Source organism: Choloepus didactylus, chromosome 3 (assembly GCF_015220235.1).
Source record: "Choloepus didactylus isolate mChoDid1 chromosome 3, mChoDid1.pri, whole genome shotgun sequence".
In the NCBI taxonomy this organism is placed as follows: Eukaryota; Metazoa; Chordata; class Mammalia; order Pilosa; family Megalonychidae; genus Choloepus; species Choloepus didactylus.
Window position 1 is genome coordinate 189,701,844 of NC_051309.1, and position 22,684 is coordinate 189,724,527.

At 37.1% G+C, this 22,684-nt stretch overlaps 1 protein-coding gene across 2 annotated transcripts in view; it reads right to left on the bottom strand.

Moving 5' to 3' along the window:
• Window positions 1-22,684, bottom strand: part of GLRA3 (glycine receptor alpha 3) — a 206,823-nt gene that overhangs the window by 141,393 nt on the left and 42,746 nt on the right. For both annotated transcript variants that reach the window (XM_037829105.1, XM_037829104.1), the window contains exon 3: window positions 11,702-11,769. In XM_037829105.1, the coding sequence (XP_037685033.1) occupies window positions 11,702-11,769 (68 nt within the window). The remainder of the gene's footprint in view (window positions 1-11,701; window positions 11,770-22,684) is intronic.

A 22,684-nucleotide genomic window follows, 5' to 3' on the forward strand; every position in this document is an offset into this window, starting at 1 on the left:
AGATGAGGAAGAAGTAGATCGGAGTGGGCCCTCATGTAACGTGACAGGCGTCCTTGTAAGAAGGGTAAACTTAGATACACAGACAGACAGGAAAGGACTCTGGTGCACTGCAAAGAGGACGCTGTGTGAAGATGGAGACAAGAAAGAAGACCACGCAGAGACAGAGGCAGAGATGGGAGTGTTGCCTCTGCAAGCAAGGAGCATCAAGATTGCTAGCAAACCCCTGGAAGCTAAGAAGAGCTGAGGAAGGGTTCTTCCCTACAGATTTCTGTACTGGATGAAGGCCCACCCTCATGCAGTTTGGGCACCTTAACTAATAACATCTTCAAAGGTCCTATTTACAAATGGGTTCACCCCCACAGGACCAGAGTCCTTTTTATGTTAGACATTATTCAGATCTCAACAGTAGCCTGAGGAATGGAATATCTACTAGAGAAATTTTCTCAAGAACCAAACAATAACCTCAAATGGGACTAGAGCTCTGTTTAAGGATGGAGAGAGTTACAATAGGTTAGGGGCTAGACCAGCAGAGGGAGCTCAATGTATTTGGTTAGTAAAGATATTGAAAACTAGTTAAGATTTTTCTTAAGCAGAGATATATAAATTCAGAGGATTACTTTTATTTTAAATATTAGTTCACAACACAAAGATATTCAATAATGATTTTGGTAAACTGAGATCTGTCCTCAATTTTAATAGGCTGTCTTAGTTGGATTAGGAAAACGAACATATATTCAGCATAAGAAATGGGAATAACTTTTTAAAGACATATCAATGCTTTCATAAAAATAAATTAAAAAAATTTATGGCAAATAGGATGAAGTTTACTTTAGCATTGTGATGGTGGACACTATGAATAAAATATGTCAACTTAAACAAGTATCAACAAAATATTTTGTGGGTCATTAGAAATCAAAGTTCTAACTTTTCTGTTTCTACATAAATGGACACCATATTGCAGCTATTTGATTTAATCATCATAAAAAATTTACAAATATTGAATCTCATCCATTGAATGGGAATAATTTTGTCACACATTTAAGAGTTTAGGGGACTAAAAAGGAAGATACTGGGGTGGATTTTGAAGTACTTAACCTCTGGGGTGTTTGATTAACATTCATTGATGTTGCTTGTGACTATAAAGGGGAGAGCAAGAGATGCTAAAAATTATTTCAGAGGGAATGTATTATGATGGAATATGCAGGAAAGGAATGTCTTACTAGGCTGAAGAAGAGAAAACAAAATGAGGATCACTGTGAAAGTGTGTTTGCCATATTTAGTATGCTTTCTACATGATATCAATCTATAAAGGCTGTCTAAACCTATTAAAGGTAAGAAATTCAGTTAATATAGTCACCTTACAAATTGTGTGACCATTTTACTGACAGACTGGTGAATTATGTCACAAAAAGCAGAAACTTTCAGAAGCCTGGCAATCATTTGATATTTAATGTAAAGGAAATCTGCCTAAGTGCAGTCTTTTTTCCAAGTTCCTTCCCTGCATTGCACAAAGATGGGTAAGGTTGTAAACATTCCCAACTGTTGTTGTGGAAGAAATATTGTAAAAGGAGAAAGTATAGAGAAACATATTTCAAGGTTTTCAGGATTGTACAGTAGCATTTAGGATAAGAATTTGCTAGAAATGCAATTTTGGAAGTCTAAGGAGAATAAAAGTCAGCAGAGATTCTTTCATCTTTAAATACAGTGATCTTTAAGTGCAAAGCGGACTACATATTTACAAATGTGGGATATCAATCAGAACCAGACTTGAAACCAGAATCCAGAATATGTCAAAGTCTGAAACATGATTGCAGCCACTCCAGGGACAAAGTGCACTAGAAACATGCAATATACACATACAAGCAAATTATATACATTTTCTCTGTGTGTACACTCATGTACTCATATTCAGGTTAATATATATACTATACTTAGGACAATGGTATATAAAGCTTCAAAAGTTCAATTCTTGTCCACTTATGCTTTTGCTATAGCTATATGATATTGAGTTTGAAAAAACCGCTATGAAACTGATAAGTGACTATAAACATTGCACACATGAGGGAAACAACCATTTTTTAAAATGGTGTCTGGGTGCTTCCGGTGGATGCTGTGGGGGCCTGTGTGCTCGGGTCAGGCGGGCAGATGGCGCTATAAGGACACAAGACCCACCTCCTATGCGGGTTGGAACCTCTGGAAGGCCTGGGTCCCCAGGCACTTGGGGAAGTGTAGAGTGGCCGGCAGCCAGGCGGCGGCAACTGCGCGGTTAGAATCAGAAAAGAAATTATGTATAATTTGTTCCTCTTCAAAAAAGACAAGATACAACAGAGCTAAGATAATGAAGAAAATGTTGGACAGAATCTAGGAATGAATATAAGGAGATCGGACTCCTATTGTTATCCCAAAGGACCTTGGGCCATTAGAGAAAGCCTCAGGCATCTTCAATCCCCTGCTGACCCAGATAAGAGTAGAGATAACAGAGCCAGAAAGACAAAGGAGGAAAAGAGCAGCTGGCAGTTACCCAAGAACTATATGAAACAGCGTTTTCGGAGTCTCCAGTAACCAGTCACACATTGGACTCAAGTTTGGAATTGGAGGAAAAGCTGAGATCGCAGCGAACATTGTAAGTTCCCCGGACCAGGGGTCTGGCGCCCCTCCCCACCCAGACCTCACAGACTGTCTTGCTGCCGGCTTCCTGAAAGGGGGGGGGGGGAAGAACCAAAAAACAGCAATCTGCTGAGGGCAAGAAGGGAGGCTCAACCCAGCCTCAACTGCAGAATTAATTAGCAAATTAATTAACTAACTTTGGGAGCTGGGGTGCTAAAGAAGGGCTGGGCTCCAAGAAGTGGGGGCACGTAAAAGCGGGTACCCATTCCCAGACTCCAAAAAAGCCATTTTTTTTTCCCTTACATTTTGTCCCTTCTGGCTTCTCACTGATCCCTTATCTCTTTGCATTTCAATAGCCCCTGGCAGGGGTGGAACTGAAGCGGTTGGAGAGTAATTATCAGACAATAGCCCAAAGCTTATCTTTAAATGCTCTATTCTGACACTGACAAAACTTCCAGGCTGGGGAAAGACATTTAAAAGAGACTCTTTTTTTTTTTCCCTTTTTTCTTTTTCTTGATTTCTTTTCTACTTTTTTTTTTTTTATCTAAAAGTAATATATGTGGTTATTTTCTATCGGAAAGCCCAGGTTGAGGGACTAGGCTGGGCTTGAGAGGAGACAGAGTACCCACAGTGTCTTTGAATTCCGTATTCACTACTGAAGGCCTCCAGCCCCATCTTTAATTGGTAACTCAGCCTGACCAAGGAATCTACCTTGAGAGGCCCCAAAGAGGAGAGAGGAGAAGGGAATAGTGTCCCTGAGAGACAACTGGAGGTCTGAGGATTGGGAGAGTGGAGGGAGGCCCAGCTCAACTGGCAGTCCTCCTTCTGGGAATTCAGACCCCAAGGGCTGGAATTCAGATTCCAGCTTCAGTCAGCCACGCCCCTGACAGGCTCAGAGTCACCAGGAGAACTAAAGGCTCCATACCTCCTTACACTGGTGGGGGAGCTGCGGGCTGGCCAGCGCCACCTGCTGGACAGGAGAGGAAAAGCACCAATTCTAAAGGCCTCATAGGAGGGTCTCATTCTCAGGAAAACTCCATACCCTCCCAATGAGACCTGGGCCTCACTAGACTGGGAAAATCTGACTAGGGTCGACCATATCCAAGGAGACCCACTCACAAAAAGGTTACATAGAGGCAGAGCAAGAAACAGAAAAAACAAGAGGGGAAAAATTGTGATCAACTAAATAGAACCTAAGTTAGAGGTCTAGAATAAGTTGAACTGAATAACAGAGGCCAGAGAACAAAGCCAACCAACAAGAAAACCACTAGGTAAAAGACAGAAAACAAGCTCCAAAATAAACTAATCAGGAGAATCAGATGCCTAGACAACTTAAGATAACAAGCCATACCAGGAAACACGAAAACATGGACCAGCCAAAGGAACAAACTAATAGCTCAGCTGAGACACAGGAGTGGAGGCAACTAATGCTAAATAAATTTGATGAAATGAAGGAAGATATAGCAAAAGAGCTGAAGGATATAAAGAAGACACTGGCTGACCATGAAGAAGAATTCATAAACTTAAAAAAACAAATGGCAGAACTCATGGGAATGAAGGCCACAATGGAGGAGATGAAAAACACAATGGAGGGACACAACAGTAGATTTGAACAGGCAGAAGAAAGGATCAGTGAACTGGAAGACAGGTCATTCGAATTCATACACACAAAAGAACAGCTGGTGAAAAAAATCGAAAAATATGAGCAGGGTCTTAGGGAGCTGAGTGACAACATGAAACGCACAAATATACGTGTTATGGGTATCCCAGAAGGAGAAGAGAAGGGAAAAGGGGCAGAAAGAGTAATAGAAGATATATTCACTGAAAATTTCCCAACTCTTATAAAAGACAGAAAATTAGAGATTCAAGAAGTACAACGTACCCCAAATAGAATAGATCCCAATAGACCTACTCCAAGACACTTACTGGTCAGATTGTCCAATGTCAAAGACAAAGAGAGGATTCTGAAAGCAGCAAGAGAAAAGCAATCCATCACATACAAGGGAAAGTCAATAAGACTATGTACAGATTTCTCTGCAGAAACCATGGAGGCAAGAAGACAGTGGCATGATATATTTAAGATACTGAAAGAGAAAAACTGCCAACCAAGAATTCTATATCCAGCAAAACTTTCCTTCAAAAATGAGGGAGAGATTAAAACATTTTCAGACAAACAGACACTGACAGAGTTTGTGAATAAGAGACCAGCACTACAAGAAATACTAAAGGGAGTGCTACAGGCTGATAGGAAAAGACAGGAGAGAGAGTTGGAGAAGAGTGCAGAAATGAAGATTATCAGGAAAGGTAAAAAGAGAGGAAAAAATAAGATATGACATATAAATTCCAAAAAACAAAATGGTAGTAGAAAGTACTGCCCTTACAGTAATAACACTAAATGTAAATGGATTAAACTCCCCAATAAAAAGACACAGACTGGCAGAATGGATTAAAAAACAGGACCCATCTATATGCTGTCTACAAGAAACTCACTTTAGACACAAGGACAAACATAGACTGAAAGTGAAAGGTTGGAAAAAGATATTTCATGCAAACAACAACCAGAAAAAAGCGGGAGTAGCTATATTAATATCAGACAAGTTAGACTTCAAAAGTGAAACAATTAAAAGAGACAAAGAAGGACACTATATATTAATAAAAGGGTCAATTCATCAAGAAAACATAACAGTCATAAATATTTATGCACCAAACCAGAATGCCCCAAAATTCATGAGGCAAACACTGCGATCACTGAAAGGAGAAATAGATACCTCTACAATAATAGTTGGAGACTTCAATACACCACTCTCATCAATGGATAGAACATCTAGACAGAGGATCACTAAAGAAACAGAGATGTTGAATTGTATGATAAATGAACTAGACTTGACAGACATTTATAGAACACTACACCCAACAACAGCAGGATACACTTTTTTCTCAAGTGCTCATGGAACATTCTCTAGGATAGACCACATGTTGGGTCACAAAGCAAGTCTCAACAAATTTAAAAATATTGATATTATACAAAACACTTTCTCAGACCACAATGGAATGAAGTTGGAAATAAATAAAAGGCAGAAGGTCATAAAATTCACAAACATATGGAGGCTAAACAACACCCTCTTAGAAAACCAGTGGGTAAAGGAAGAAATTACAAGAGAAATTAGTAAATACCTCGAGGCAAATGACAATGAAAACACAACTTATCAAAACTTATGGGATGCAGCAAAGGCAGTGCTGAGAGGGAAATTTATTGCCCTAAATGCCTATATTAAAAGAGAAGAGAGAGCAAAAATTGAAGAGTTAACTGCTCCCCTGGAGGAATTAGAGAAAGAACAGCAAACTAACCCCAAAGCAAGCAGAAGGGAAGAAATAACAAAGATTAGAGCAGAAATAAATGCAATTGAGAACAGGAAAACAATAGAGAGAATCAACAAAACCAGAAGTTGGTTCTTTGAGAAAATCAATAAAATCGATGGACCACTGGCTAGGCTAACAAAAAAAAAGAGAGAGCAGATGCAAATAAATGCAATCAGAAATGGTAAAGGAAATATAACTACTGACCCTGCAGAAATTAAGGAGATAATGAGAAGATACTATGAGCAACTATATGCTAATAAACTAGACAACTTAGATGAAATGGACAACTTCCTAGAAAAGCATAAACAACCAACATTAACTCAAGAAGAAATAGATGACCTCAACAAACCAATCACAAGTAAAGAGATTGAGTCAGTCATCAAAAAGCTCCCAAAAAGGAAAAGCCCAGGACCAGATGGTTTCACATGTGAATTCTACCAAGCATTCAAGAACGAATTAGTACCAATCCTGCTCAATCTCTTCAAAAAAATTGAAGAAGAGGGAAAGCTACCTAACTCTTTCTATGAAGCCAACATCACCCTAATACCAAAACCAGGCAAAGACACTACAAAAAAAGAAAATTATAGACCAATTTCTTTAATGAATATAGATGCAAAAATCCTCAACAAAATACTCGCAAATCAAATCCAGCAGCACATTAAAAGAATTATACACCACGACCAGGTGGGATTTATTCCAGGTATGCAAGGCTGGTTCAACACAAGAAAATCAATTAATGTAATACACCACATCAATAAATCAAAGCAGAAGAACCACATGATCATCTCGATTGATGCAGAAAAGGCATTTGACAAAATTCAACATCCTTTCCTGATGAAAACACTTCAAAGGATAGGAATAGAAGGGAACTTTTTCAACATGATAAAGGCAATATATGAAAAACCCACAGCTAACATCACACTCAATGGGGAGAGACTGAAAGCTTTTCCTCTAAGAACAGGAACAAGACAGGGATGCCCACTATCACCATTGCTATTCAACATTGTGCTGGAAGTTCTAGCTAGAGCAATTAGGCAAGAAAAAGAAATAAAAGGCATCCAAATTGGAGAGGAAGAAGTAAAACTTTCACTATTTGCAGATGACATGATTCTATATGTAGGAAATCCGGAAAAATCTACAGCAAAGCTACTACAACTAGTCAATGAATACAGCAAAGTAGCAGGCTACAAGATCAACACACAAAAATCTGTAGTGTTCCTATACACAAGTAATGTGCAACAAGAGGAGGAAATCAAGAAAAAAATCCCATTTACAATAGCAACCAAAGAATCAAGTATTTAGGAATAAACTTAACCAAGGACACAAAAGACCTTTACATCGAAAACTATAAGAAACTGCTAAAAGAAATTGAACAAGACCTGAAAAAATGGAAGAACATACCATGTTCATGGATTGGAAGACTAAATATAGTTAAGATGGCAATTTTACCTAAACTGATTTACAGATTCAATGCAATACCAATTCAAATCCCAACAACTTACTTTAAAGAAATAGAAAAACCAATAACTAAATTTATTTGGAAGGGTAAGGTGCCCCGAATAGCCAAAAATGTCTTGAGAAAGAGGAATGAAGTGGGAGGTCTCACACTACCTGACTTTGAAGCATATTACAAAGCTACAGTGCTCAAAACAGCATGGTACTGGCATAAGGACAGATATACTGATCAATGGAATCGAATTGAGTGTTCAGAAGTAGACCCTCACATCTATGGACAACTGATCTTTGATAAGGCAGTGAAGCCAAAGCAACTGGGAAAGAGCAGCCTGTTCAATAAATGGTGTTTGGAGAACTGGATATCCATTTCCAAAAGAATGAAAGAGGATGTCCATCTCACACCTTATTCCAAAATTAACTCAAAGTGGATCAAAGACCTAAACATTAGCACCAAGACCATAAAACTCTTAGAAGAAAATGTAGGACAGTATCTTAGAGATCTTGTGAAAGGAGGTGGTTTCTTAGACCTCACACCCAAGGCACGAGCAACCAAAGAACAAATAGACAAATGGGATCTCCTCAAAATTAAACACTTTTGTACATCAAAGGACTTTGTCAGAAAAGTCAAAAGGCAACCTACACAATGGGAGATGATATTTGGAAACCACATATCAGATAAGGGTTTAATATCCCAAATATATAAAGGAATCCTGCATCTCAATACCAGAAAGACAAACAATCCAATTAAAAAATGGGCAAAAGACATGAACAGACATTTTTCTGAAGAGGAAATACAAATGGCTCAAAAGCATATGAAAAAATGCTCAACTTCACTGGCTATTAAGGAAATGCAAATCAAAACCACAATGAGATATCATCTCACACCTACCAGAATGGCCATTATCCAAAAAACAGAAAATGACAAGTGCTGGAGAGGATGTGGAGAAAGAGGCACACTTATTCATTGTTGGTGGGAATGTAGAATGGTGCAACCACTCTGGAAGACAGTATGGAGGTTCCTCAGGAAGCTAAATATAGATTTGCCATATGACCCAGCTATTCCATTGCTGGGTATATACTCAGAGGAACTGAAACTTAAGACACAAACAGACATTTGTAGACCAATGTTTATTGCAGCATTATTCACAATTGCCAAGAGATGGAAACAGCCCAAATGTCCATCAAAGGACGAGTGGATAAGCAAACTGTGGTATATACACATGATGGAATATTATGCAGCTGTAAGACAGAACAAAGACATGGATCATGTAATAATGTGGCTGAACCTTGAGGACATTATGTTGAGTGAAGTTAGCCAGAAACAAAAGGACAGATTCTGTATGGTCTCACTAATATGAACAGATATTAATGAACAAACTTTGGGAGTTAAAAGCTGACAAACAGGCGACCAGGAGATAGAAAGAGGGCAGAGATCAGCCATTTGATGCTGAAGGACTACAGAATGTTTAGGATTGATCGCATAGATCCAGAAATAGATAGCATAATGCTGTGTGATGGTAGCACGGTATTGTAAGTACACTGAACAAAGATGTCTGTGAGTAAAGCTGAAAGAGGTGGGATAGGAGAATGTATGACACCAGAGGTAACGATAGATGATAAAGACTGGGACTGTATAACGTGGCAAAAACTGGAGTGGCCAATGACTGTTACTAAATATACAAATATAAAAATGTTTTTGCATGTGGGAAAGCAAATGAATGTCAACCATGTAGAAATTTGAAAAAGGGATGGTATTCAGGAAAAAAACATAATCAAAGCAAACTGGAGTCTATGGTCAACAGTAACATTGTAATATACCTCCATTAAATGTAACAAAGGCAATATGCCATTGCTAAATGTATATGAGAAAGGGATATAGGGGAGTAATATGGGATTCTTGGTAGTGGTGTTATTTGCTGTCCTTAGTAGTATATTGTATTGTATGACATGTTATTTTTCTTTTTAACATTTTTTCTTATTGCTAAAAAAAAAAAAAAAAAACAAAAAAAAACAATTTTTCCTGTAGTAATCAATATGTTCAAATGCTGATTGTAGTGATAAATGTACAACTTTATGATGATACCATGAACAACTGATTGTACACTGTGGATAAATGTATGGTATGTGAATATAAGTCTATAAAATTGTAGGAAAATATATATATAGGAGTAAAAGTGTTGGAGAAAACATGGTGAGAGCAATGATGCCTCACCAATATGGACTAACTACAATGTGTAAACTCAGAATTGAATCTTAGAACATAGCCTAACGTGGACACAATAATTGTAATAGTACCTAGATTGTAAGCTCTTACAGCAGTTAACTCTATCCCTGAATTGTAAGGCCTATCTCTAAACTTTGAGATGCTGATCCCCTAGCGTATGTTGTCACAAACATTGAGACTGGTGGTTTGATGTGCTGAGCCCTTGAGCATGGGACCTTGCCCTTATGAAGCTCATTACCACAAAGGAGAGTCTAAAGTTGTATGTAATGGTGCCTAAGAGTCTCCCCCTGAGTACCTCTTTGTTGCTCAGATGTGGCCCTCTCTCTCTCTAACTGAGCCATCTCGACAGGTGAACTCGCTGCCCTCCCCCCTACATGGGACCCAACTCCCAGGGGTGTAAATCTCCCTGGCAACGCAGAGTATGACTCCCGGGGATGAATGCAGACCCGGCATCGTGGGACTGAGAGTATCTTCTTGACCAAAAGGGGGATGCAAAATGAGACAAAATGGTTTCAGTGGCTGAGAGATTCCAAATGGAGTCGAGAGGTCACTCTGGTGGACATTCTTATGCACTATATAGATAACACCTCTTAGGCTTTAATGTATTGGAATAGCTAGAATTAAATACCTGACACTACCAAACTCCAACCCAGCAGCCTGGACTCCTGAAGACAATTATATAATAATGTAGATTACAAGGGGTGACAGTGTGATTTTGAAGACCTTGTGGATCACACCCCCTTTATCTAGTGTATGGATGAGTGGAGGAATGGGGATAAAAACTAAAGGACAAATGGGGTGGGATGGGGGGATGATTTGGGTGTTTTTTTTTCACTTTTATTTTTTATTCTTGTTCTGGTTCTTTCTGATGTAAGGAAAATGTTCAGAGATAGATTGTGGTGATGAACGCATAACTATGTTATCATACTGTGGACAGTGGATTGCATATCATGGATGATTGTATGATGTGTGAATGTATTTCAATAAAACTGAATTTAAAAAAAAAAAAAAAAATGGTGTCTGAATAGCCTCTTCCTGTTGAGATGGATCACACACAAACAGACACACAACTAATTTACAAATTAGATTATTTCTCCTTAAAAATTCATTATCAAATGATTGTGTTTCTGAGGAATTGAGAATAAGCAGAATTCTCTATTTAATGGTGACTTGGGTAGCTCCTCAAGTTTTAAGAATTTTGCATATTTTAGTTAAAATAACCTTTGAAAATTAATGCAGATTTTACTTGGCAAATTTAGGAGTGGAATATAAGTCTAAGTAATTAAGAACCACCACATATAGTTTCAATTTTTTAAAAAATAAATTGGATGCAAGACAATTTTACAGCTATTCAGTGGTTCATGTGTCTACTGTCTGTCTCTGCATTTTATTTTAGTTAAAATGCACAATATAAGGTACAGGATAAAAAAAAGAGATATAATGTGAGGTTAAGAGAAAAGAATAAAATTTCAAAACTGTAAGTTTGATCTGTAATGATCATTTTTGTATTTTTTTCAGCTTTAAAAACTTGATTATATAAAATGTTCTCAATAACATAGTAATGTTAGATGAAAATATATGTGCAATTTACAAAATACTTATTTATGATGTTTAAGCAACCACTACATTAATCTGGAAAGGTCATCAAACAAAATAATCAAAATAGTGTTACAATAGTGTATTATATACAGAATAAAAGTATATACAGAATCATTATGAAAGTACTTACTACTTACTTATATCTGGCTTTTTAAAAGAATATCTTCAAAAGAAATCGTTAATTTAAATGGTAAAATTTTAGTCTTAATTTGAGATTTAATATTAAATTGTTGAATTGTGAAAATCAGCTTGTCTGCACTTACATTTATTCTTTAACAAAGAATAACTGCATTCAGCCTGAAGTTGACTGCAATTTAATAATACCATCAATTTTATCTTTTAAAATCTTTTATATTAATTTTGCTTTTAAATTATGTAACGTTAACATAAAAGTTGTTATTAATGTGATTATAAATTAATCCAGTATTAAACTTGTTACAAAATGAACATGCCTACCATGGTCGTCTCAGTGATAGAGCCGAAGCTGTTTATAAATATGTTGCATGTGACATTAACTGGAGGGCCTGAAAAAGAGATTAAAACATAAAGATTGTTTAGGTACTCATCTAAAATCTTTTCAAATTCCACACTGCCCATTATTATTTGCATGTGAATTTCTCATTAAAAGTGAAAAAAAAGATCATATTTTTATATATGTATGTGCACAGAAGCTCAAAATCAAAGACAATCATTTCATTCAGTGAAAACAATCTGGGTTGTGAGTCAGAAGGTCCACGGTCTGTTTTGGACTTTGATGCTGATCATTACATAAAGGCATTTAACCTCTCATGGCCCCAATTACCTTGATCTAGATATCTCAAATGGCTCTGTAAATTCTTGACTTAATAAGTCCAACATCTGAGCCCCTTCAGGGATAGTTTCCACTGACTTTTTCCCCCATGTTTGGGCCATACTTTCCTGCTTCTTGGCCTGTTTCATAATTTTTTGTAAAAAACCAGATACTTTAGATAATATAATGTAGCAAGTCTGGAAATCAGACACCCCCCAACCCCCTTCCAACTCACTGTTATTCCTTGTTTATTTTGTTGTTGTTTGTTTAGCGACTTACCTGGACTAATAACATAAAGACTGTATTCCTTGCAGTACTGCTACTGAAGTGTCTGCTCAGACAGCTTAGTAGTTAAGGATTGGTCAGGGATTTCCTTAAATGCCTGAGCCCAGTAAGTCTTCTACTCTTTCCCACCCTTTGCCAAGAGGCTTTGTGGGTGTGTGTTGGAGCACGCCTTCAATGCTCAGACAATTTACTGCTCTGTCTTATCTTTCACTTCCTGCTTGCACAGGGCTTGAAGGTCAGCCAGAGGTGAGAGGTAGAGGTGCTTTTGGGTCTTTCCTGGAATGAATACTTCATATGCACATGACCTAGATCTGCAAGTATATGCCGGAGCTTTTGAGCACTGCCTGTGGACATCTCATTAATGATGTCTTATTTTTAAATATTTAGCCAGGCTTTTGTTTGCGCCAACTGATATCACAGGCTTAGACAGCAGAAATGTTAAACAATTGTAGCTGTTTGTCTTCAACAAATGCCATGGGAATACAGCATTGCCCTCTGAGTGAACTCCTAATTAAGTCTAGTAATAACAAGACCTTGTAGTGGGGTTTTCCTGGGGAGCTGCCAGATAGGTGAAATAGTGACAGGGCTGTGGGAATGGGACTATATTTTGACACTTTTTTTCTTATTATAGCAATCGTAGGTTTACAGAAAAATCTTGCAGAAAGTATAGAGTTCTCATACACCTCCCCCCACACAGTTTTCCCTATTAACATTTTGCATTAGTGTGGTAGCTTTGTTATGGCTACTGAAACAATATTGTTAGAATTCTAGTATTTACAATATATAACCCAGAGTTTACACCAAGATTCACTCTTTATATTGTATATTTCTTTGTTGTTTCTTTTTCAATTTGTATTCTCATAGTATATATAAAACTTCCCATTTTAAACATTTTCACATATAGAATTTGGTGGTGTTAATAATATTCACAATGTTGTGCCACTATCACAACAATCCATTACCAAAACTTTTTTGGTACCCCAAACAGAAATTTTGTACCCATTAAGCAATAACCACCCATTCCCCAACCCCACACAGGCCCTTGGTAAACTGTATTCCAGATTCTGACTCAGCGAATTTGCATATTCTAATGATTTCAAATCAGTGAGATCATACAATATTTGGCCTTTTTTGTCTGCCTCATTTCACTCAATATGATGTCCTCAAGTCTCATCCATGTTGTTGCATGAATCAGAACTTCATTCCTTTTTATGGCTAAATAATATTCCGTTGTGGGTATATATCACATTTTGTTTATCTGTTAATCTATAGATGAACATTTGAGTTGCTTGACCTGCCCTTGTGATCATTTGTGCTAGGTGGCCTCCAATTCATAGATTCTTTGTTTTGCGCTCTACAGATAATGAGCTTTTAGAATCTTGACACAAGAGAAGGCCAATCACGTAGCTACATTGTCCAAGATGGGGTCCAGTTATCTCTTTGCATTGTAAAAAAATCATCTTGTTTTGTTTCCAACTTCACTTTAAGAAACACTCATGCTCCTCCTTCTAAGCTGTTTGGGACTATTACCAGGAAGATCATGCTGCTTTTTGCCTTTCCCACCTGATACCCATCACTTACCCTTTAGATATAATTTGTTTTTCTTTCTGTGTGCTCCTCTCCTGTTCCATTTTTCCTTGTAGATTTATCAGTTTTTAAAAGTCCCTTTACTGTCATCTCAGTGAGTTTTCATGAACTTAATTTTAAAGACCCATTTTAATTTTCTCATTCAAATTTTCTACTTCCTTTCTCTTATATTTCCTTTGCCAGGCAGTGATACAACCATCCATCCATAGTCACTCAAATCAGAAGCCTTTCCCTCCATCCTCCATCCTAATTTACCCTAAATCTTATAGATGGCAACCCTTAATAAATTCTCTAATTTCCCCCTTCTCTTCATCATGGCTTGCACGGCCTCAGTCAGGCCACCATCACTTCTTCCATCGCAGTGGCCTCCTGGTTTCACTGTCTTCCAGGAGAAGAGGAAACAGAGATTTGAGAAAATTTAGGGATCAGTGTGGGTGAGAGGGGTGGGGACAGAGAGAGAAGAATGGGGTGCAGTCCACGTTTATGGCTTAGTTGAAAGGGTGGATTAATTTGGTAGAATAGGAAGTCAAAAAGGGAGAAAGTTTACAGAAATGAGAAAGGTGTGACAAAGCAACCTTGAGCAATGGATAGATTTCTGTCAATGGATACACTTTAATTTATATAAAATTTAGATTGTATTCTCTTGATATGGTTTTGCAAAAGCATTTCTACTAGAGAATGAGGGTTTTCTTATATAATAAAATAGTTTCAGAAATCTCAATTTTTAATAGTTATATGACCCACTCTGTTCATGATTTCTCTGAAACATATTTAATTACTCTCCATTTGTTAGACATTCAGGTTGTTCCTTCTGCACAAGAAATCACAAAATGCAGCAGTTTTATAGTTTTTCTATGGAGTTATTTTTCATCTTAGGACAGATTCATAGTTCCAAAAATGTTAGGTCAAGGAATAGTGCATTCTTTTTGAAATTATATATACACATTAATTATTAAATGATACACCCATTAACATTCTTACTATATTCTCACTATATATTGTTCAAGAGTACTGTTCTCACAACACTTTTCAGAAAAGCAATTATATTTTTAAAAAATGCTTCACTAGTTAGAAAGGTTCAAAATAGCATTTGCGATTTCAATTTATGTTTACTGATTACTGGAGGATAATTTTCATCTTTATTTGTTATTTCTGCTAATTCTCTAAATCTCACATTTTTTCTGGTTGGACTAAGGTAGGGAAAAACCAACAAAATTATTTTAAAATAATGTCTAGGATCCATAGGCCTATGAATCCCATGATAGACAATGAAGTCACCTGGGTCTTTAAAAACATACTGCTGTCTGATTTCCACCTTCTGATGTAGTTGGCATGATGTGCAACCAAGATAACCATTTTAAAGCTCCCTTTAAAGGTCATTTGAATGTGTGTGCAGCAATGTTTGGAAACCACTGGCCTAAGCAATTCCGCTAGGAAGCACCTGTGGCCACTATACTATAGGACTGAAAATGAACTGCGGTCTTCTTAGAGAAGCAGAAATAGAGAGATTGGGAGCATTGAAAATGCAAGGCTTTTAACTTTGATAAGAGAGCTGCCTATCATGAAATTGGGGAACACAGCTAATAAAACAGGATCAATGCTATGTACCTAGAAAGAGTGCAAAGTTTATCAAACATTGAGTGGCCCAGAATATAAAATTCAAATAGGTATACAAGTTAAACTGCTTTAAATCTTCAGGATGGACATGTGAAAATAAGGAAACCTCAATTAAATCCTTTACTTATTTGATTACTAATGGACACTTTTTAGCATCCTTGGTTATTTCTAAATTCTTCATTTAATTTTTAAGATTTGTAAGACAGTAGTGTTGTCTCATATAGCACTATGTGAGAGAGGGGAAAGTATGAATATTTTACTCCCTGATTTTTATATCCCATTGTAAGGGATTATGACATCCCAATTAACTGTCAGAAGATAATATTTTTTTCTTAATTCAATGTAAGTCTAAGTTGGTGAGTGCTGAAAAATATACACAGGCTGACTGGCATCCTGGATAAGCTAAAACCAATATTTCATATTTTCTTGGTTATGTTCCTCTTTTTTCCAGATAACACAAAAACTCTGCTGTTTTCTTTTTACTGGTAATAGCAATATGAATCTGTTGTTTTTTTGACTCCCGCCCTTTGGAAGAAGTGAAACACAAAAGCATTGGTACTGGATTAATTCACCTTCAAAGTGTTGATGGAGGCACATCCAGACGTGAGAGACCTGGCCGTGGAAGAAACTGCTACTAGAGGGCTGCAGGCTCAAGATGACTGTAATCTCTTTGACTGAAACTGGATTAAATTCAGTGGAGTGGAGATGATTTTTCTCCTTTTAATTTAGCAAGGGGCAGGGTCTTTAGTTTTTGGATTTTAGTTTCTCCCTTGGCATTGAATAAAGGGTGAGGTATTCTCTATTATAATTTTTGGCCTCATCTTTTAATTTTAATTATTATCCAAAATTATATGCATAATACTGGTGAAAAATTGAATGCAGGTGGAAATTTAGTAATTTCTGATGTTCTGATGTACTTCAGGCCCTCAGGAGCTGGTACTCTATGGTTCATCCTAATGATCCCAGGGAGGTTTTGAAAAGAGTAGTGTTAGGTAACGGGAACAGCCACCTTGTGATGTTAGAAGGAAGACTCCTCTGATGTTTTGTTTTTCTCCTTAAAATGTGGCACTGGCATCCCTAGTTGGCCAGAGGCTTGAAGAGTAAGGCCAGTGAATTAAAAAAGGAAAATAGCAAGCTGGGGGATACTCTGATGTTTCCATAGAAGAAAGATGGTCCCAGGAGAAGTGACTAGCTTAGGCATTTACTAATAGTTAGAATGTTGATTGCTCATAATAGGCAAAGCAGGCAACAGCCTCTCCCTCTCCAACCTGCATCCAACTGACACAGAAAACTCTTCCTTAAAACTAAGTTTTAACATCTAAATTTCATGCGGGATTAAAAGAACTCACAGTGGTCTCAAGTTTAAACTTTAGTCTCGAATTCATCTATCACCAGGGAGGTTCTAGCCTGGGTGTAGAACATGTAAAAGTGCTGTTTGGTTCCTATTTGTGTATGTGTGTGTGTGTATTAGATAGACAGATAGATAGATAGATAGATAGATATTTTTTGGATATATATTCTCTTCATCAGCAGAAAGAAGGGTGAATGATAGGATTCAGGTGCCAAACTCTAATTCCAAGTCTCAAAAACATAGCAGGTACTCCTTTGAAAGATGGATATGTACATATATACATACATAATAGATACATGTACATAATAAAATTAGAATTACTTGCAAAACCTATGAGATCCCCTAGTTTGAAGCAATTTGTAATTGGAAGTCTGTGTTCAAAAGATAGTTTTAGGCTAGATTATGGAGTCTCTTCAATGTGATACAAGGGAATTTGGATTTACTTCATGAAACTTGGGAGCCATTACAAATTCTTGATCATGGGAGCGAAGTGAACCAACATGACCACGTGAATGGTGTAATGGAGAGGCAAAAGCTTGGAGGCAGGGAACACAGTTTGGAATTTATTGTGATAGTTCACGTGGGAGATATGAACCTGAGCTAGGATAGTGTTAGTGAAGAGAGATGGCAAAGAATAAAATGGATACAGCACTATAATGTTTGAAGAGTACTATATTCTAAAGTTTAGGCTTCTACTCCATGTTAGATCAAGTCAGCAACCCTGGAGTCGTCTTTCTTCCCTAGCTATCAATATGCATATTCTAAAACTTTTTAGGGAATGTAACTTAGAGAAGATTGTAAATCTTTCATTGCCATTACAGAGAACAACTGTTTAGCAGTCCTTGGTCAATCTGCTGGTTCTCTGTGCCAATGCAAAAGCTGTTGCATGTATCCAATACACTGCTATGTTTAGCAACAGAGCAAATAACTGTTACAGCCTCCATATGGCAAACTGTGTTCTTAAATTGTTCACTGCATTAGCCATTGTTTGCCGGAAAAGCAAATGACAGTAGTTGCAGATGTTTTTAGCAGGATGTTTCCTTTTAGATGTCCGTTAAGACATAGAAGATGGCTTTTAAGTTCAGAAACTAAGATGTGAAGGCCAAGTAACAAAGTACAATACAAATTCTTGGCAATGATATTATTGTTATTAATTTTGAGGAAAAACTCATCCATCCGGAGAGATCTAAAGCAAAAAACAATTGTCAAACAAAAAAATAGTCGAAAACATTCATGACAATAGCTCTAATGGAATTTAAATATAATGTGGTATTAAAACCTTACCCCTTTCATAGACACAGAATGCAATTGAAAAATTAAATCTCAAAGTATTTCAATCTGGAAAGATGTCTCTATTTTACATTACATATATGTAATATAAAGTGTGTGTATGTACTCATGTCATGAGGAGTGAGTCTGTTTTATTTTTTAATTGACAAAGCAGATTTGATTACTTTATCTACAGATTTTAAATTATTTGTTAGATACTTTAAAAAAGGTTTGCAAATTATGATATAAAAATAGGATCAAGTTTATCCTTTATTCCTCCTCCACTTCCCTTCTCTTTCCTTCCCTAAAATGCATTTCTAAAGTTTTGAGTCAGGTAGTGCACATAGACTTCCAAGGTGGGGATGGGTGGGGAATGTGGCAACCCAGAGGGGCATGAGAGGGACATCTGGAGGGAAGGACTACATGGCACGGGATGTGGGCACCAGATGAGTGAGGAGCATGTTCTCCATAGTGGGACAGTGGATATGGAGTGTTTGAACCAGAGGAGGGTGAAGAGTACGACCACATGGGGGTATTCTTGCATGGGGAGTACAGCCAAGTTAGATGAAGTGGGTGTTCATACATGAGAACACCCCCTGCATGTTATGCCAGAGGCCAAGCAGGGTGAAAAGATGGGTGACCTGGCATGGAGAGTCTGGACAGGGTGTCTGCTCACAGGGATGAACCTGAGTAGGGTTTCAGTGCCCAAACAGGCTGAGGAGGGCATTTGTTCAGGAGAAGAATTGGCAGCAGAGAAGGGAGATTCATGATATATTATCAAAAACTTAGATCAAGTGCCATTTCCTCATCAGAAACCATGGAGGCAAGAAGGAAGTGGATTAAAATACTTAAAGTGCTGATGGAAAACAACTGCCAGCCAAGAATTTTATATCCAGCCCAACTTTCTTTCAAAAATGAGGGAAAAATTAATACATTCTCAGATAAACAAAAGCTGAGGGAGTTCATCAAAAGCTGAGATAGTTCATCCCCACTAGATCTGCACTATAAGCAATGCTAAAAGACATTCTTCAAACTGAAAGGAGAGGACTATAAAAAGTGGTTCAAAGCAGCATAAAGACATAAAGACCTGTGGTAAATTAACCATTTGGGTAATTACAAATGCCAATATTATTGCAATATATTGTTTGGTATGTAAGTCGATTTCTTACTTCCTACAGTTGCTAAAATGCAAATAGATAAAAAGTAACAATAAATCTATGATTTTGGATATACAATTTACAAAGATATAAGTGGTAATATGTACAGAACAAAAGGTGGGGGGAGAATGAGTTATAGGAAATGTATATGTGTATGCTATTGAAGTAAAGATGGTATCAAACCATATATGACTGCTATATATTTAAGATGTCAAATTTTAACCCCATGGTAACCACAAGGAAAATAGGTGAAAAATATGCCCAGATAGAAAAAAGAAGGCACTCAATATAGCATAACACAAGATCAACTAAAAATAAAAGTAGGCATTAATGGAAGAATTGAAGTACAAAAAGGATAAAACATATAAAGGCTGGAGAGAGAAACACAGAGAAGTTGGGAAAGAGCAGAGAGAAAAAGCTCTGGAAGAGCTGAGAGAGCCACTAAAGCCAGAAGGTGAAAGCAATGAAACCCAGGAGAGAAGGACCAACAGACATCAGCCATGTGCTTTCCCATATGACAGAGGTTTACCAGATGCCAGCAGCTTTTCTTCAGAGAAGGTATTGTCCTGTTGATGCCTTAATTTGGACATTTTCATGGCCTTAAAATTTTAACTTGTAAGCTAATCAATCCCTGTTGTTAAGAGCCAGTCTGTTTCTGGTATATTGCATTTTGGCAACTTTAAGAAACCAAAACAGGGACCTAGATATAAAAACAGTTAAAAGGTTTAAATTTTTTCTTTCCTCCTATATCTAGTTGTGGACAAATGAATACAGGTTCCTCAGAATCAAGAAGATGCAGTTGGATGATTTGGGAGCTCAGGGGAAAGTTCTGGACCAAGAATATGTACTTGAAGGTCCTCCACACATAGTAAAATGTTGAAATCATGGGAGTAATTGAGCTTCTCCAGGGAGAAGATGTAGAACGACAAGAGAAAAGAGCAAGGATGTAATTCCCCAGAACTTAAGTGTCTGAAAAATGAATTTTGGGAGGATACCAGTTTGTATTCAGAGGTGACTTATCTGGTAAGATTGGCCACACTACAAAAAAATACACCCCTCGGTAGTACTAAACACTTGCTTCAAAGGATGGAAAGATCAAGTTTAATCATTCCTTCCATTTATGAGTTAAGCAAGTTTTAAGCATCCGTGATGTGTTCAACATTATGTTAAACACCATGGTACCTAGACAAAAAAAAAAAAAGAAAAAAAAATCCCTGCCCTCTTGGAGCTTACAATTTATTTGCAGAAAGAAATCTAACTTGATACAATTGAAAAATAATTATGAGACTCTCTGTATTGTATAGTTATCACCATATACTCTATAATGACACATTGAAGAGAGAATTAAGTGAAACCACAAAATCAGGAAGTCTTTATGGGAGAATTGGAATGAGTGAGGTTCAGGTTGAGTTGACAGAATTTGGAAAGGCAGAAGATGTTCCAGATAGAACACACTGAATAAACCAAAGTTAGAGAGTGATGGATAATGGGGGCTCCCACCTTGTAATCCCCCCACACTTGAATCCCACCAAGATGCAGATCATCTATGAAGCTAGCAAAGCTTACACTTTAGGCAACTCATCTGCCTTCCAAGGCCTGTGCCTAATTTTGTATTCATAATTTTGCAATAAATTTTATTATATTTTTCTTAAAAAAAAAAAACATATAAAGGCGTTAAGCAGCAAAAGGGCAGAGGAAAGTCCTGCATTATCAGTGGTTACTTTAAATGCAAATGGATTAATCTCTCCAGTCAAAAGGCAGAGATTGGAAGAATGGATAAAAAAGCATGACTCAACTATATGCTATGACACTTACCTTGAATTGAAAAGATACAAGTAGGTTGAAAGTGAAAGGGAAAAATACATATCATGCAAGTAGTAACCAAAAGAGAGGTGGGATAGCTATATTAATATCAGATAAAATAGACTTTAAGTCAAAAACAGTTCTGAGGGACAAAGATAGTCGTTATATACTAATAAAGGGGACAATGCAGCAAGAAGGTGTAACAATCATAAATATATATGCATCTAGCAGTCAAGTCCCAACATATATGAAACAAATACAGAGAGATTTGAAGGGAGAAAATGATGATTCTACATTAACAGTAGGAAACTTTAATACTCCACTTTCAGTAATGGATAGAACATCTAATTAGAAAATCAATAGGAAATACAAGACTTGAGCAATACTCTAAACCAACTAGGCCTTATAAATGTACATAGAACAGTTTACCCAACAAAAAGGATACACGTTCTTCTCAAGTGAATATGGATCATTCATTCTCCAGTATAGATGATATGGTAGGTGTGCTGGACCCCAGAAGAGCCATGATCTTTAATATAATTTTGTGGGTTGGAACTCTGATTATATTATTTCCATGGAGGTGTGAACTCACCCATTCAGGTTGGATCTTGAGTAGTTTACTGGAGTCCTTCAAGAGAGCTCATGGAGAGAAGGAGCTCAGAAATGCTGAGAGAGACATTTGAAGAGAAGCTAAGGTATGTAATACAGAGTTTGCCTCTGGGAGTGGCTAAGAGCCAACACAGACCAAGATGCTTGAAAACACTTGGAGATGCAAACAAAGAGATATTTGGAGATGCTAAACTAAGTGCTGAAGACCAGAGTTTGCCCTGGAGAAGCTAAGAGATGACCCTCAGATGCTTAGATGCACAGGAACTGAGAGAGGCTAAGAAAGACAGAAGAGCAGAGATATTTTGGAGAAAGACACTGAAACCAGAACCCGGGAGCAAACGACCAGCAGGCACCAGCCATGTGCCTTCCCAGCTGATAGAGGTGTTCCAGACACCATTGACCTGTTTTTCAGTGAAGGTAACCTCTCATTGATGCCTTAGTTTTGACACTTTTATGGCCTTAGAACTGTAAATTTGTAATGTAATAAATCCCTTTTATAAAAACCAATCCATTTCTGGTATTTTGCATAATGGCAGCTCTAGCAACCTGGAACAGGAGGTCACAAAACAATTCTCAATAAATTAAAAAAATTTAAAATCATATGTATATTCTCCAACCGCAATGTAATGAAGCTACAAATCAATAACAGAAGGATAAGTGGAAAATTCACAAATATGTTGAAATTAAACAGCATACTCTTAAACAACCAATGGAATAAAAGGAAATTGCAAGAAAAATTAGGAAATATCTTGAGGTGTATGAAAATGAAAATACAACATACTGAAACATATGGGATGCAGTGAAGGCAGTGCTGAGAAGGAAATGTGTAGTTCTAAATGCTTACATTAAGTAGAACAAAGACTTTAGAGCAGAAAACTAACTTCAAAACTGGAAGAACTAGAAAAAGAAGAGGAAAGTAAACACAAGGCATCCAGAAGATGGGAAATAACAAAGATTAGAGCTGAGATAAA